Raw genomic sequence first — 14,195 nt, forward strand, 5'->3', positions numbered from 1 at the left:
GCCTAGCCTTTGGTGTGGAACTTTATGGAAAGATTTTGGAAAGATGTCAGTGTAGTACCATATAAAAAGAGGATGCAAAATAGGATATTGACATTTTGGTTTCCATCTAAGATAGCGGGCATCATGAATTCTGTAAGTGAGTCTTGATTGCGTGAAATCATTTGGCATTGTTGGTGCAAGTGAATTTCACTGGGTGATCCTGGGTCCTTATCAGAGAGAAATCCAAATCATCATCTCTCTTAAATCATTCAGTTGCATAAACTTTTGCCATGTCCCCACTTTGCAGTTTTCCCAATCCCCACCTGTTTTAGCCTTTTCTTCTGTGGAAAATACCCCAGTGCCATCCCTTCTGTTACCTTTTACAGCTGCAACCCAACATGATGTCTCTACTGTCATTGCCTCTCATCTTCTCTCTTGCCTCTGAGTTCAGTTGGCTCCTCCCAGAGGTGGGAACATGTAGCATCTCTCTGGTAGTCTGGTTTGGTCCAAGGGCTTCCGGTTGCTGAACAGTATTCTTTGTGCCTCGCCATTTCATTCTGTTTCATACTTGGTAAGAGGCTGGCTTTGGTTGACAGATATTACTCCTGTCAAGTAGCCTGTTAGCAGAACAGTCCTGTGCAGAGTCCGTCCTTCTACGTTCCAGCTTGCTGTCAGGTCTGCTCATCCACTTAGGAGTTGTCTTTCTGGAATGTGGTGCACCCACAGGAAGCATTTTATTCGCACCATTGGCTAATGTGCCTGGCAGGTGATGGGCAGAGCTGCAGTGTCAAGCCCCAAGTCATCTGCCCTTATTCATCTCTGAGCTGCAGTTAGCTGAAATTTGGGACACTTGCACAAAAGGATTATATGCAATTAATGGTATTAATTGCTGGGAATCCAGTGGTCCTTTTTGCTGCAATTAATTATTTTTAAGCCTGCATTTTGTTTTCATTAAGAACATTCTAAATATTTTGCTGTTAACTCATTTTTCATGAATTTAAAAATCATGAGATAAATTGATACCATTCATGTTGCATGCTGAAAGTCCTTTTTCTGTCAGAGGGAGAGAAAAGAAGGATAGATCCACATAAATATACACTAGTAAACATTAATATCATTGGCCGTGCTGTCTGAGACTGATGGGAATTGTATTTTAATGGATGGGATTAAAGGCTAATCACTCTGAACCTGGAAGGGTTGAATGCTGCAGGTCTAAGTAACTGGGAAATATATATATATTTCACAAAAGTGAAAGTTAAGGAATTTGAAAGCCAGGGCAGTAAAGCCCAAAACAAAGGCATAGATTCCTTCTAAGACTCCTTGGACTGTCACCCTCTGATTAATTACTTGACGGGAGTAGAGATGACACCTGAAATTTATGCTGTATTTAATAAACAGCAATAAATTGGAGAGTAGAGAAAACAATACAGCTGATTGATATATCCCTGTCTCCCCTGATACAGTTTTTAAAGTTAGTACGGCTGTGTGTGCATTAGATGAAAATGAAGCATTTTAACCACCATGAAGCCTTGCAGAAGTGGCCAAGCATTTCAGAAACTCCCAAAGCTACCCGAGTGTGGACCTAATCAATAATCTGGGTGGGAGACCAGTGGGAATCTCTCGGTCCAACTATAATAAATGAATATTTGTAAACGGACAAGCAGTTGATATATTTCCACTGTGGTACATTAAATTAAAATAACCAATTATCATGATTTGTGATTGTCAAGGCACCCTTTCTTTTCCTTTTCCTCCCTGTAGAGTGGACCCCTGGGAATGTTATCAGGATACTTGGCAGACCACCTGCAGTGTACTGGAACATCACCGGGATCTGATGAAAGTGAGTTGATTGCTAAAAAAGATAGTGGAGGCTGGGGGAACCGGGGCAGGCAGCTGAAGAGGTGAGGGGATTTGTTTTAAATATAGACTTAGGTATCGTGGCTTCACTTTCCATTTTTACTTTAATCACAAATTATTAGTACGTTGAGGTGTTCTTTGTCTGATGTAGATATCTAATTTCATTTCATTGCTGCTACTGCTGCAAGTTGAATGGATTCCTAGGCAATGTTACATAATTCTGCACAAACACAGAATGTTTCATTAGACATAAAAGTTCAGTACCCAGAGAATTTTAGCTTTCTTGTAAAAGAAAGAACTAAAGAGAAAGAAGGAAAGTTTCTAGCCCTTGGGCTTGAAAGCACTTGGGAATGCCTGGCAAAATTGTAGTATATTCAGTACTGGCCAAACAAGCAAACCCCGAAACCTTAGTACTTTCCTATATGTGTTCCCTATAAGCATTCAGCTGGCATAAATGCAGCTATATTGTATTGCAATGGTGGCAGTGAAGCCTCTGATCCTGAGTGGTTGAACCAGCATAGTTCCTTCCACATGTTCAGTTTGCCAGAAAACAAAGCCGTTTTAGTAAGTGAAGGAACAGTCTGGCTGGGATTAAGATGTTTACACAAAGGAGTTCTCAGTACTGGGAAGAAATGCCAGGGTATGCTAAAGTACAGGGTACCCAGAGGTAAGGAAGCTGAACTGATGATAAAGAGTAGAAAACGAAGTGACAAAAAAGAGCCCGAAGCAAGGGTAGCTGGTAGCTAAATTTCACACACATTTTTTACTAGACTGTTCTTACTGTCACTTGCAAAATGTCAGTGCTTATTATTTTGCATGCACTAGCAAAGTTGTGAGAGGCAGTTCCCAAAATTACCTTCTTCCAGCCAAATTGGGACACTTTGCAGGAATGCTTCATTACTGGGGGAAACCCAGCTCATATTAACAGTTTGGAAATAATGCCAATCCAATCCATGACTTAGCACAAACCAGCCAGGCAGCAGGTTCCCAGACTGAAGATAGTGACTGGCTTTCTTCAGCATCCTTCCCGTGTACTGCTGCTGCCGTGCTACCCAGGGCTGCACCATGGTTTGGCTTCATATTATATCCGTACCTCACACACCAGTGAGCAGTAAATCAAGAGCAAACATTGGTTACAGAGAGCTCATGGTTTGTCTGGAGTGAGATAAACCACAGGCTCAGGTGTGGATGGAAAGTTAGGCTAAATCTAGTCTTAGCTCTGAGTAACATGGCAGTAGCAGGACAGGGGAAGGAATACTGCAACATGACAGCAGTAGTCTGGGAACCTGGTCATGTGCACAATAAATCTCTCTCCCTCTTCTGGAAATTGTAGCTCTGTGAGGGAAATAGGTGTCTCCCAAAACTGCATGACTAAAGTGGTATGAAACTTCTCCTTAAAATACCCGGACCAACCACCCAGTGCCATTTCACATGCTTCCAACCAGTTCTTAATGACAAAGACTCTGCTCTGGTGTGCTGCTTTAGCTCTTAGAATTGATGCTGAAGAAAATAATTCTAAACACCTTTCTTCTGTTCATCGATCTAGTCCTGGCAAGGAAGTGGGGGAACGGGAGCAGGCAGCCAAGAATGCCAAGCCTAATGGAATGCACCAGAGAGGGAGAGGGCACCAAATGCAATGCTTCACCTGCCAGGAATCATTTATAAGGATGTTTTGAGCCATTTTCAAAATGGGCATCTGCTGCAATTGGAGCCTGTGCACCTATATATAAACAAATGCATTTGCTGTATAATCTTTGAGCACTTATAGATTGAGCACTGCACTGGGGGAAGGCAGTCTAGCGGCAAAAGGATTTGTTGTATTCAGATCACAGGTGAAATTTCTAAAAGCCAATTTCAAGTTGGCATTTTGCCCCAAATTGTTGACTTTTTATAATTGACTTCCTTTCCTTCTTACCTGTCCTTCAATAGAAGAAGCCCTATACATTTACCAACACTCCAGGAAATGTATGAAAAGGCTCCCACAACCAATGAGTGCAGCCTATTAACATCCATGAATCCTTATGGAAGAGCTTTGTCTAATCAGTGCCAGATTTACGTATAAGCTAAACAAGCTAATGCTTAGGTCCCATGCTCTTGGGGGACCAAAAAATTAAAATAAAATAAAGGGGGGGGGGGAACCTGGATGTACATTTCCAAAATATAATACAAAAAACAAATAAAATAAAACCTACATTAAGCAACAGTGTTTGGTGTTGTGTAGGCTCCTATGATGTAACTAATATTATTAATATACTTCTTAATTGTATTTCACTATTAATATATTTCTTCTTAAGTATATTCAGTTCAACAATTACTTTGATAAAATACATATTTTGTTATGGGCAAATGGCTTTAGATACCTATTGGGTCCCTAAATTACCATATAGCATATATTCAACACAAAAAACAGCGACAATTTATTGTTGACAAAGGACAGCTGGACATCTCAAGGGCCCCATTCCCTTCAGGAGCTTAGGGCCTCATCAAACCTAAATCCGTCCCTGTGTCTAATATATCCATTTCCTCTCCCTTAGTGTCAAAGGGCCAACCTAAGTCTGTCAACTGGGCCAACCTAAGGCATTTTGCTGCCCAACAACAGTGTGGTGCTGCCTGCTGTTCCCCCAATTCCACATACAGAAGTCAGGCAGGCTTACAGTTGAATCTTACTTCATTACTGGCAACGAGACAGCACACACACACACACACCCCAACGCCTGTGAGCAGCAGTCTAGCTTAGGGGGCACAGGAGAGGCTTTCAGCACCTCACCTCACTTCCCCCCCACACACACCTGCTGCCTGAGATGACACCTAACTCTGCCTAATGGCTGCATCAATCTTCTCTTTGGAGAGCTGTGGTTTAGTCCTGAGATTCGGTAACACTGCCGGAGTGATTCATGCTCACTGCATGATGCTCGGGCGCCATACTGATCTTTGCATATTTTTTCCGGGTGAAGTTTTTACACTGTGTGACAGGCTTTTCAACACCACTGATGTTGGCAATTCATTTCTAAAGCAGTAGATTCACCTACCATTTTATATGCACAATGCCTTGTATCTTCTGTTTCTTCAACTACAAAAAGAAGGAAAGAAAGAATTGAGTACCCTCTGGTGGCCAAAAGAAAGACTGCTTACTTCAGAATGCATTTTTTATATAAAAAAAATAATTTGGTTTAAGGATTTATTTATTAATTATTTTTTTACAGAGTAGCTGTGCTGATTTCAGTCATGAGTGATCAATACCTCCTTCCTTCCCCCTTTTCCCTTTTCCCTAGAATCTTCAGGGTCCATCAATGGGTCATAAATTTAACAAGCAAGATTGCCTACTTGGGAACTCCCAGCAGCAAAGGCTTAACTCAGGTATCCCCAAACTTCGGCCCTCCAGATGTTTTGGACTACAATTCCCATCATGCCTGACCACTGGTCCTGTTGGCTAGGGATCATGGGAGTTGTAGGCCAAAACATCTGGAAGGCCGCAGTTTGGGGATGCCTGGCTTAACTAATCTGTGTTAAACGGTCTTGAATATGGACTCTTCCTTAAGAAATGCCTTGATGTATCAAACCAACATCCACTTTGTTCAATGCTCTTTTTAAGAGTAGCAGAACTATGTGAATAATGCTTTACCACCCCTTCATTGGAGAGGATGTCAAAATCTCTGTACTTTGATCCTTCTCTGGTGGGAATGACCAAGAGCACATTTGGGTGGGAGGTGTACTTGAGATTCCTCCATTGCAGGGGGTTGGACTAGATGGCCCTTCATGGTTCCTTCCAACTCTACAATTCTATGATTCTATCATTGTATGAAGGATAGAAGGGTTTTGCAGGCACATGAGATATTTGGATAGGGATGGAGTGAGCATTCTAAGTTGAGGTGCTCAGATATGCAAGCACCCCTGCAAGGAGAACTGAAGGAGGCACAGGCCACCTCCAGCAGATCTCCCACCCTGACTTCCACCCCTTGGCAGTCTCTCTTCATCAAGGCTGGGCTGAGCTGAGCTGAGCTGCCTGCCCGCCTGCCTTTTGCAACCTGAGATTATGGGTCGCTGCTGCTGCTGTCAGTGGCAAGATCTTAGGCTGGAAATCCTGCAGCTCCAAAAAAGACTGGCGCAGAACAAAAAAGCAACCCAGTGCTGAAGACCCTCTTGCCACAAAGATCAAAGATCAATCAAATACCTTGATTGATGAGGTACTGTTTGCTGCCGCTATCCTTTCCCAAGAAATTGCAAGAGCCCTGGAACTGAAGAAAATGTTTTCAACAACCCAGATTCTTTTGAGCCAGACATGAGGCTGTTCCTCCACCCCTGCTTTTGGGTGGCCAAGGGGGGTGGACTTCGTCACGGGCAGGGTCTTGTCAGGAGAGCATTGGCATATTTTGCACGTCAAAAAATAATAATAATAACTTGGTGAGTACAGCCAATAGACATCCCTAAGATTGCCGACGTATAAGCAATGAATGCATAAATACCAACTGACACTCTCCATTTCTTCTAGCGAGTGACTGGCTGCATCCTCTCCAACGTGAACACACCATCATTGACCCCAGTGATTGGGCAGCCTCAGAATGAGTCCCCACAGCCTATCTATCAGAACAGCAACCTCTCTAACAAGCCCACCGCAGGTAGGTTCCAGCAGAAGGCAGCCAAGTTCTCTAAAGGAACTCCAATTTCTGGGGGAAACAGCAGGGCAAATGGGAAACCGCTCAGACTCATGCCTGGAAAGCTCTTGGATCTCTGCTTTCTAGGCACGGGACAAGCAAAGTGTGGACAAGCTCTCTTGGGTCACCTGCAGTTGCTCAAGACTAGTTGCATGCAGCTTTGAATCAGGGTCTAAAATTAGATTATTAATTAATGAAGGCTACAATGCTACACACACTTTATTGAGAAGTTAATTCTGTTGAATTTAGGACTTACCCATGAGTAAACATGGGGGCGCGGGTGGTGCTGTGGGTTAAACCACAGAGCCTAGGGCTTGCTGATCAGAAGGTTGGCGGTTTGAATCCCCGCGACAGGGTGAGCTCCCGTTGTCCGGTCCCAACTCCTGCCCACCTAGCAGTTCGAAAGCACATCAAAGTGCAAGTAGATAAATAGGTACCGCTACAGCGGGAAGGTAAATGGTGTTTCCGTGTGCTGCTCTGGTTCTCCAGAAGCGGCTTTGTCATGCTGGCCACATGACCTGGAAGCTGTAGGCCGGCTCCCTCGGCCAATAACACAAGATGAGCGCTGCAACCCCAGAGTCGGTCACGACTGGACCTAATGGTCAGGGGTCCCTTTACCTATGCGTAAACATGCATAGGATCAGACTCTACATTGCATGCAAATGTATGTAGAAAAGTCCCAGCATTTTTTTATATATATATGAAACAGGAGGCATAGGAGATTGGGGTTTTGCGTAACTGAGCAACAAGCTGGAGGGACGCTTAACTATTTCCCACCGGCCATTTTTCTGTTCCCCGGCTGCTTTCCACCCTGCAGAGTTCCAACTGCACAATCATCCATGTAGGCTTGTAGCTGGGATCCCAAGAACCTCAGAGAGGAATTTCTGAGAGCAATTTTGTTCCGGAAAAGGACTGGTGGAGAAAGGTGCATGGAAATGTGTCCTTTCAATGACTGGGCTCCCAGAGAAGAGGCACACTTGAAGGAGAAAACAAATAATTGTGTGCTCAGGTGGGATGCAAGTACCCCAAAATTGTTGGCTTTCTCATGTATTGGTGTATTATCTATGTCATAGCATACATGATCTTTTAAGGCACTTTGTATATATCACCCCAACCCTGTGATCAGGCAGTCTTCAGCATACTTCCTACATGACCAATACGTGGACAGTTGCCCATATCTCAATCCATGTCTGACATTCCCTTCTTGTAAACAGGCATTTCCCATTGATAACTTAATTGCCATCGTTTATGCTTCTCATTTTGCCTCAAGAGCTAGATGTTTGTTTTGCTCAGCCAGCTCATCCAGTAGCCGAAACCACATCATTTCCCTGTCATTTTCTGCTTACCTTCTCTCTCTGCAATTCAAGCCAAGAGGGCAATTCTCAATTAAAGGTATTTTATTTTATTTTATTTATTTTCAATACAGATCCTTTCTTTAGCTACATATACACATGCAGCCATTCCTCAGCTTGTGAAGTTATTTGTCATTTCTTCATTTAAAAAAGAAAAAAACACCTTCTAGGTTTTAGTTCCATATATCTTTATGTGAAGTACGTTGTTTGTTCATCAGCCTGGAATCCAGTGTGGAATTTATGTAGAAGTAACTTCTGCTTGAATCAGTGTAACTTGCTTTCAAGGAGAGGACTGGGTTGCAAAGCAGCAACATTCCATATCTGCAGTTACTCATGCTTAAATCTCATTCTGCTGTTCTTTACTCAAATGCAATAAGCATTTTTCACTCTATGATACAGGTCAAGGAAAGAAATGTGGTGATGAAAAAAAAACTAAGTTTGGCCAAAACCCTCAGAGACAAACAATGATTTCAAAGTTTTGAAAATGTGCAAAAAAAACCTGGCTGTTTCCAAAGGTGTGGTAAAGCCGTTGAATTGAAACATAGAAAAATTCATTCCAGTAGCACCTTAGAGACCAACTAAGTTTGTCATTGGGATGAACTTTCATGTGCTACTGGAAGGAATTTTTCTATTTTATTTTTATTTTGTTTCGACGGCAGACCAACATGGCCACCTACCTATAACTAGAACCGTTGAATTGAGGCAAATATTGTTTCCTTTTGAATCACAAGGCTGCTGTTGCCCTGTATTAGCTACTGAGCTCCCTCCCTCTCTCTCTCTCTCTCCTTGCCTTTTTCAGCAAAGTTTTTGGGGAAGGTGGGAGAAAGCCTTAGCAGGATTTGCTGTGTTCGTCCACCGATGGAGCGTTTCACCTTTGTGGGTATGTTCCAGAAATGCAACTGCTTACAGCCAGTTAGAGGTGGTGACCTGCTATTGAGAAAAAAATATATTCTTGCCTGCCCCCCCCCAATCAACATAGCAGTGAGCGGGTTTGCACCAAAGTGCAACAGATGAGAAGAGCCTTTTGTGGTAAGAGCCTTATGCAATGCCTGTCCCAGCACATTCCTGATTTTAGGCTGGAGTTCTTTCCTGGAAGTCACACAACCTGTCCGAGTGCTTGAGCATCTGGTTGGAATTTTGCTCAAGATAGATGACATTCCCTTTATTCTAAACAACCTTGCTTTAATTAAGGTTGTTCTAAACAAACTTGCTGGGTGGCGCTGTGGGTTAAACCACAGAGCCTAGGGCTTGCCGATCAGAAGGTCGGTGGTTCGAATCCCCGCTACAGGGTGAGCTCCCGTTGCTCTGTCCCAGCTCCTGCCAACCTAGCAGTTCAAAAGCACGTCAAAGTGCAAGTAGATAAATAGGTACCACTCCAGCGGTGGTGTTTCCGTGTGCTGCTCTGGTTTGCCAGAAGCGGCTTTGTCATGCTGGCCACATGACCTGGAAGCTGTGGCTCCCTCAGCCAATAACACAAGACGAGCGCTGCAACCCCAGAGTCAGTCACGACTGGACCTAATGGTCAGGGGTCCCTTTACCTTTAAACAAACTTGCTTTAGTTGAGATTCCTGCATTGCAGGGGGTTGGACTAGATGACCCTTGGGTCCCTTCCAGCTTTACGATTCCATGATTCTAATCAGTGTTCTGAATTCACGGACAGAATCTCTCTTTCCAGCAGGTTCCTCCCTGCTTGCTGGTCTTCTGTGATATCTTAACCCTGACATATTTTTTTACTTTTCTTTTGTTCGTGTTTGTCTAGATGAAAATGCAAATTTGGGAACAGTGATGAGATATGAAGAGATTGGTAAGTAAACATTATCCATGGGCAAAAGTGGGTACCGTTTCCAAGTGTGGGGGGTTCTTCTCTTCAAGGTTTCATACAGCCAAACCAAGTGATAGAGATACTGAAGGATCAAACTGCTTGTGGTATGAGAATAGAAATGGGGGATAAATTTCTTCTATTCCCACTTGAATGTGGGCTTTTCTAATTTCCACTTAATCTTCAAATTCCAGAGTTCTTTCATTTTTTCAATGCAGTTCTTTATTTAAATAATGTGTACAAAATGCCCATTTTTGTAGAAATAATGTACAAAAAATGCACATATTAGTCGAAATGATGTACAAAAAATGCATCAGGCATGGTTCACCATCGGGCACAAGGGAAATGGGACTTGTGAAATGGGACTTTCCCCACCTCCCCCCCTGGAGCCCCCCCCCCAAAAAAATGGCTCAGAAAGGGGCTGGAAAGAACCCCTAGAGAAGTGCCCAGGGGAGAGGAGGGGGTCTTGTTCCTCCTGGCAAGCTGATAGGCTATCACCATCAGAACTTCTATTACACAGCGTTGAATTCCACCCATTATATTGGGTGGAAATAAAAAAGGGTCCTCCTTGAATACAAAATTAACTGTGTACCGCTGAACTTATACAGTGGCACCTCTGGTTACAAACTTAATTCATTCCGGAGGTCCGTTCTTAACCTGAAACTGTTCTTAACCTTGAAGCACCACCTTAGCTAATGGGGCCTCCTGCTGCCGCCGCGCCGCTGGAGCACAATTTCTGTTCTCATCCTGAAGCAAAGTTCTTAACCTGAGGTCCTATTTCTGGGTTAGCGGAGTTTGTAACCTGAAGCGTTTGTAACCTGAAGCGTTTTGTAACCTGAGGTACCACTGTACATTGGATAAAATTATTATTATTATTTATTAAATTTCTATATCACCCATCATCTGAAGATCACAGGGCAGTTTACAATGTAAAAACACAAAAACACATACCATAATAACAAACAAAAACAATACCCCCCCCTCCACACACACTGTTTAAAAGGCCATAGATTGTTTAATTAACTAAAGGCCTGAGAGAAGCAGAATGTTTTTGCCTGGTGCTGAAAGATATGTCACCAAGGGAGCAGATCATAGCTGCCAAGTCTCCCGTATTCGCCGGGAAATCCCTGTTTTTCCAGCTGTTCCTAGCTGAAAAATGAATTTTTTGTTTTTTCCCGGTTTATTCTGGCGCGGTGGCCATTTTGGAACTGGGTGGAGCATGCTCAGAAGCGACTTTTGATGCTGCTCTGCCCAGTTCCAAAATGGCTGCAGTGCGACTTCTGGCGTGGTGGCCATTTTCGAACTGGGCAAAGCAGCATCAAAAGTAACTTCTGAGCATGCTCCACCCAGTTCTAAAATGGCGGCAGCGCTACTTCCGGTCTGCTACTTCTGGCCCGGTCCCTTATTTCTCTGACAGGAACTTGACAGGTATGGAGCAGATGAGCCTCCTTGGAGCAGCCAAATTGGTAAGAGAATTCACATCAGGTTATTCAGCACAGGAACACCAAGTGCAAGACAAGTGGTGATGGGTGTAATTCTGCAAGCCAACCCTGCCATTAGTAAGACTGAAACAGAGTGCAGTAACTGTTCTCGCCAGCCACCTTTCCCCCGAGTCCCCTAAGATAGACTGCTGTCCTGTGTCAGTGTTGAAGTCAACTGCTGGTCCAATCAGATTCTGTCTATAGAATTGGGGGTGGAATCTTGTCCCTCAGGCATCAAAATATCTTGGGCTGGCCTGCTGCTGATATGCACAGAATGGTCTGCAGAATGTGCATTGACAATCCCAGATTAATTTCATGAATGACTGAAAATAAATGTGCATTCCCCTATTTTTTGAACAAATACCAGGGAATGCTTGGTAATTGCATTAAAATGACTGACAACATACATGGGTATAGCTCTTGAGTTTTGAACTGTTCGCAAAATTTGGCATTGATTCCTAATAGCTACAGGTTGCCGTAGATATCCCACAGAGATATAATTTGAAAGACCCAGAGTGACAGGAGTCTTAAGTCTTATTGTTTTGCTCTGGTGGCTAAATTGGCAACTTGGAGGGAGAAATTTCTGTTCTCATCAAGCCCTGGAAGATTAAGGGTTACATTTGCTTTAAATTCCAATGATTGTTTTTACATGATCATGCAGTTCGGGGCCTGGGAACAGATATAATCAGAATCATGCTGATTTAGTCAAAGAAGCGAAAACTCATTATTAAGTACTGGATACTTTGTGCAAAAATCAAACAAAATCAGATGTGGCTTGGATTATAGGACAATCCCACAGGAGTCCCTGGTTAAGTAGTGGCTAATTTTGATTCTTCATTATTTTCAGATAATGGATATGGTAGTTTCAGTAACTCATGGTCTCAAAGCACTTTGTAAACAGTTATCCTTTAGTTTTAAATAATTTTAGTAGACAATTATACAAAATGGATACTGCAGTTTTTAACAGCAAAGAATGCTACACAGAAAAACTCTTGCATGTTTTATCAATTTGAAGCTGTAGGGAATGTTTCAGGAAATAAGTTGCTCTCTTGAGCTGAGGTGAACTTTCAGTAGGAATACTTCATTTGTTCCATAAATGGACCTGGAAATAATTTCTGTCCAAGCAAAACACATCCTGCCAGAAGTGGGCAACATGCCAGCCGGCTTTGCCAAATACTTGCTCCCTCCATCACTCCAGAAGTAGTTCACAAATTGGTCCAAGAGACAGATATGGCAACACAGTGTTCATCCAAGACATTTTTACATGTATGCAATTCTGGGCACCACATTTCAAGAAGGATACTGACAGGCTGGAACGTGTCCAGAAGAGGGCAAGCAAAATGGTCAAAGGCCTGGAAACAATGCCTTATGAGGAACGGCTTAGGGAGCTGGGTATGTTTAGCCTGGAGAAGAGAAGGTTAAGGGGTGATATGATAACCATGTTCAAATATATAAAATATATAAAAAAGGATGTCATATAGAAGAGGGTGAAAGGTTGTTTTCTGCTGCTCCAGAGAAGCGGACACGGAGCAATGGATTCAAACTACAATACAGAAGATTCCACCTAAACATTCGGAAGAACTTCCTGACAGTAAGAGCTGTTCGGCAGTGGAATTTGCTGCCAAGGAGTGTGGTGGAATCTCCTTCTTTGGAGGTCTTTAAATATAGGCTGGACAGCCATATGTCAGGAATGATTTGATGGTGTTTCCTGCTTGGCAGGGGGTTGGACTGGATGGCCCTTGTGGTCTCTTCCAACTCTATGATTCTATGATTCTATTCTATGAGTAGTAGATACCGTATTTTTCGGACCATAACACACGCCTAGTTTTTTGAGGAGGCAACAAGAAAAATAAATTTCCCCTGGTTTTCCTCCTCTAAAAGGCTGGGAGGGGGGCGCTGGAGGCGGAGCGAAGGAGGTAGTGGGGGTTGGCGGGGAAGAACGCGCAGCATCCCTCCGCTGCCCCCCACTTCTCGCTGAACGCAGCGGAGGCGGGGGGCTGATATGGTATGTGAGGTGCCCCCCCAATATTTTATTCAAGTTGGAAGAGGGAGGGAAGAAAGGGGTGAGAGAGGGGGAGAGAGAGAGAGAAAGAAAGAAAGAAAGAAAGAAAGAAAGAAAGAAAGAAAGAAAGAAAGAAAGAAAGAAAGAAAGAAAGAAAGAGGAAGGATGGAAACTGGAAGGAGGGGCAGAAGGGGCTCCCTTCCGTCTCTCCTCTCACCTCACCCACTGTCACGGAAGCAGCCCAAGAACCGGTTTCCCACTGCGCGCGGCTCTGGCTCTTGCAGGGCTCTGGCTCTGGCATTCACTCCATAACATGCAGCGACTTTTTCTGTTCCGTTTTAGGAGGGGGAAAGTGTGGGTTATGGTCCGAAAACGACGGTAACTTGCAAGCAATAGCCCACTTCTGAAAACAGAATCCAAGCACAGCTTTGTGTCGAAGCCTCTTTTTTGTTCCCTTCTTCAGGCAGGCACCTCTCTCTCCCTTTCCAGGCCTTTGAGTCTGTGTATCTGAATATCTGTGTCCCTTTTTCTCCAGAGCTTCGAATCTTGCTGCTGTGTGGAAGTGACTTGCTGGAGTCCTTCTGCATTCCAGGCCTATGGAATGAAGCTGACGTGAGTTGTTACTGAAGCTGTGCTCTGTTGTTATTGTGGGGTTTTCTCCCCGCTGCCGGCCTTTTGATCATTCACTTCCTTCATTTTCACACCATGGGGTCACGAAGAGTCGGACGCGACTAAACAACAACAAAGTGGCCATTCATTCATCATAATGTTCTCACCGAGGATTCTTGCTTTTAGTTTCTTAGGCGGTGGGAAATCACAGACCATATGTTTGCTTCTACCTTTCATTTCAGTGTGCAATGCATCTCCATGGCTACTCCAACAAAGGCAGAGGGGCTGAATGCAAGGGGGATACGAATGCAAGGGGGATACTCCTCTTTGACAGCTTGTCTTGCAAACAAGGGTGCCGCTTCAAATCTCACTGGAGTTGTGCAGGTCATGAATCTCATTAAATGGCAAGCGCACAGCACCTGCTGCCTCATAGCACAGGAAGCC

The 14,195-nt window shown here is 43.7% G+C and overlaps 1 protein-coding gene across 1 annotated transcript in view; it reads left to right on the plus strand.

Moving 5' to 3' along the window:
• The window catches only part of NMNAT2 (nicotinamide nucleotide adenylyltransferase 2), a 60,796-nt gene that overhangs the window by 36,149 nt on the left and 10,452 nt on the right, over positions 1-14,195 (plus strand). Inside the window, exons 4-8 of the mRNA XM_035123017.2 lie at positions 1,741-1,819; positions 6,326-6,452; positions 8,640-8,720; positions 9,600-9,644; positions 13,678-13,754. Coding sequence (XP_034978908.1) covers positions 1,741-1,819; positions 6,326-6,452; positions 8,640-8,720; positions 9,600-9,644; positions 13,678-13,754 — 409 coding nt within the window. The remainder of the gene's footprint in view (positions 1-1,740; positions 1,820-6,325; positions 6,453-8,639; positions 8,721-9,599; positions 9,645-13,677; positions 13,755-14,195) is intronic.

Source organism: Zootoca vivipara, chromosome 7 (genome assembly GCF_963506605.1).
Source record: "Zootoca vivipara chromosome 7, rZooViv1.1, whole genome shotgun sequence".
In the NCBI taxonomy this organism is placed as follows: domain Eukaryota; kingdom Metazoa; phylum Chordata; class Lepidosauria; order Squamata; family Lacertidae; genus Zootoca; species Zootoca vivipara.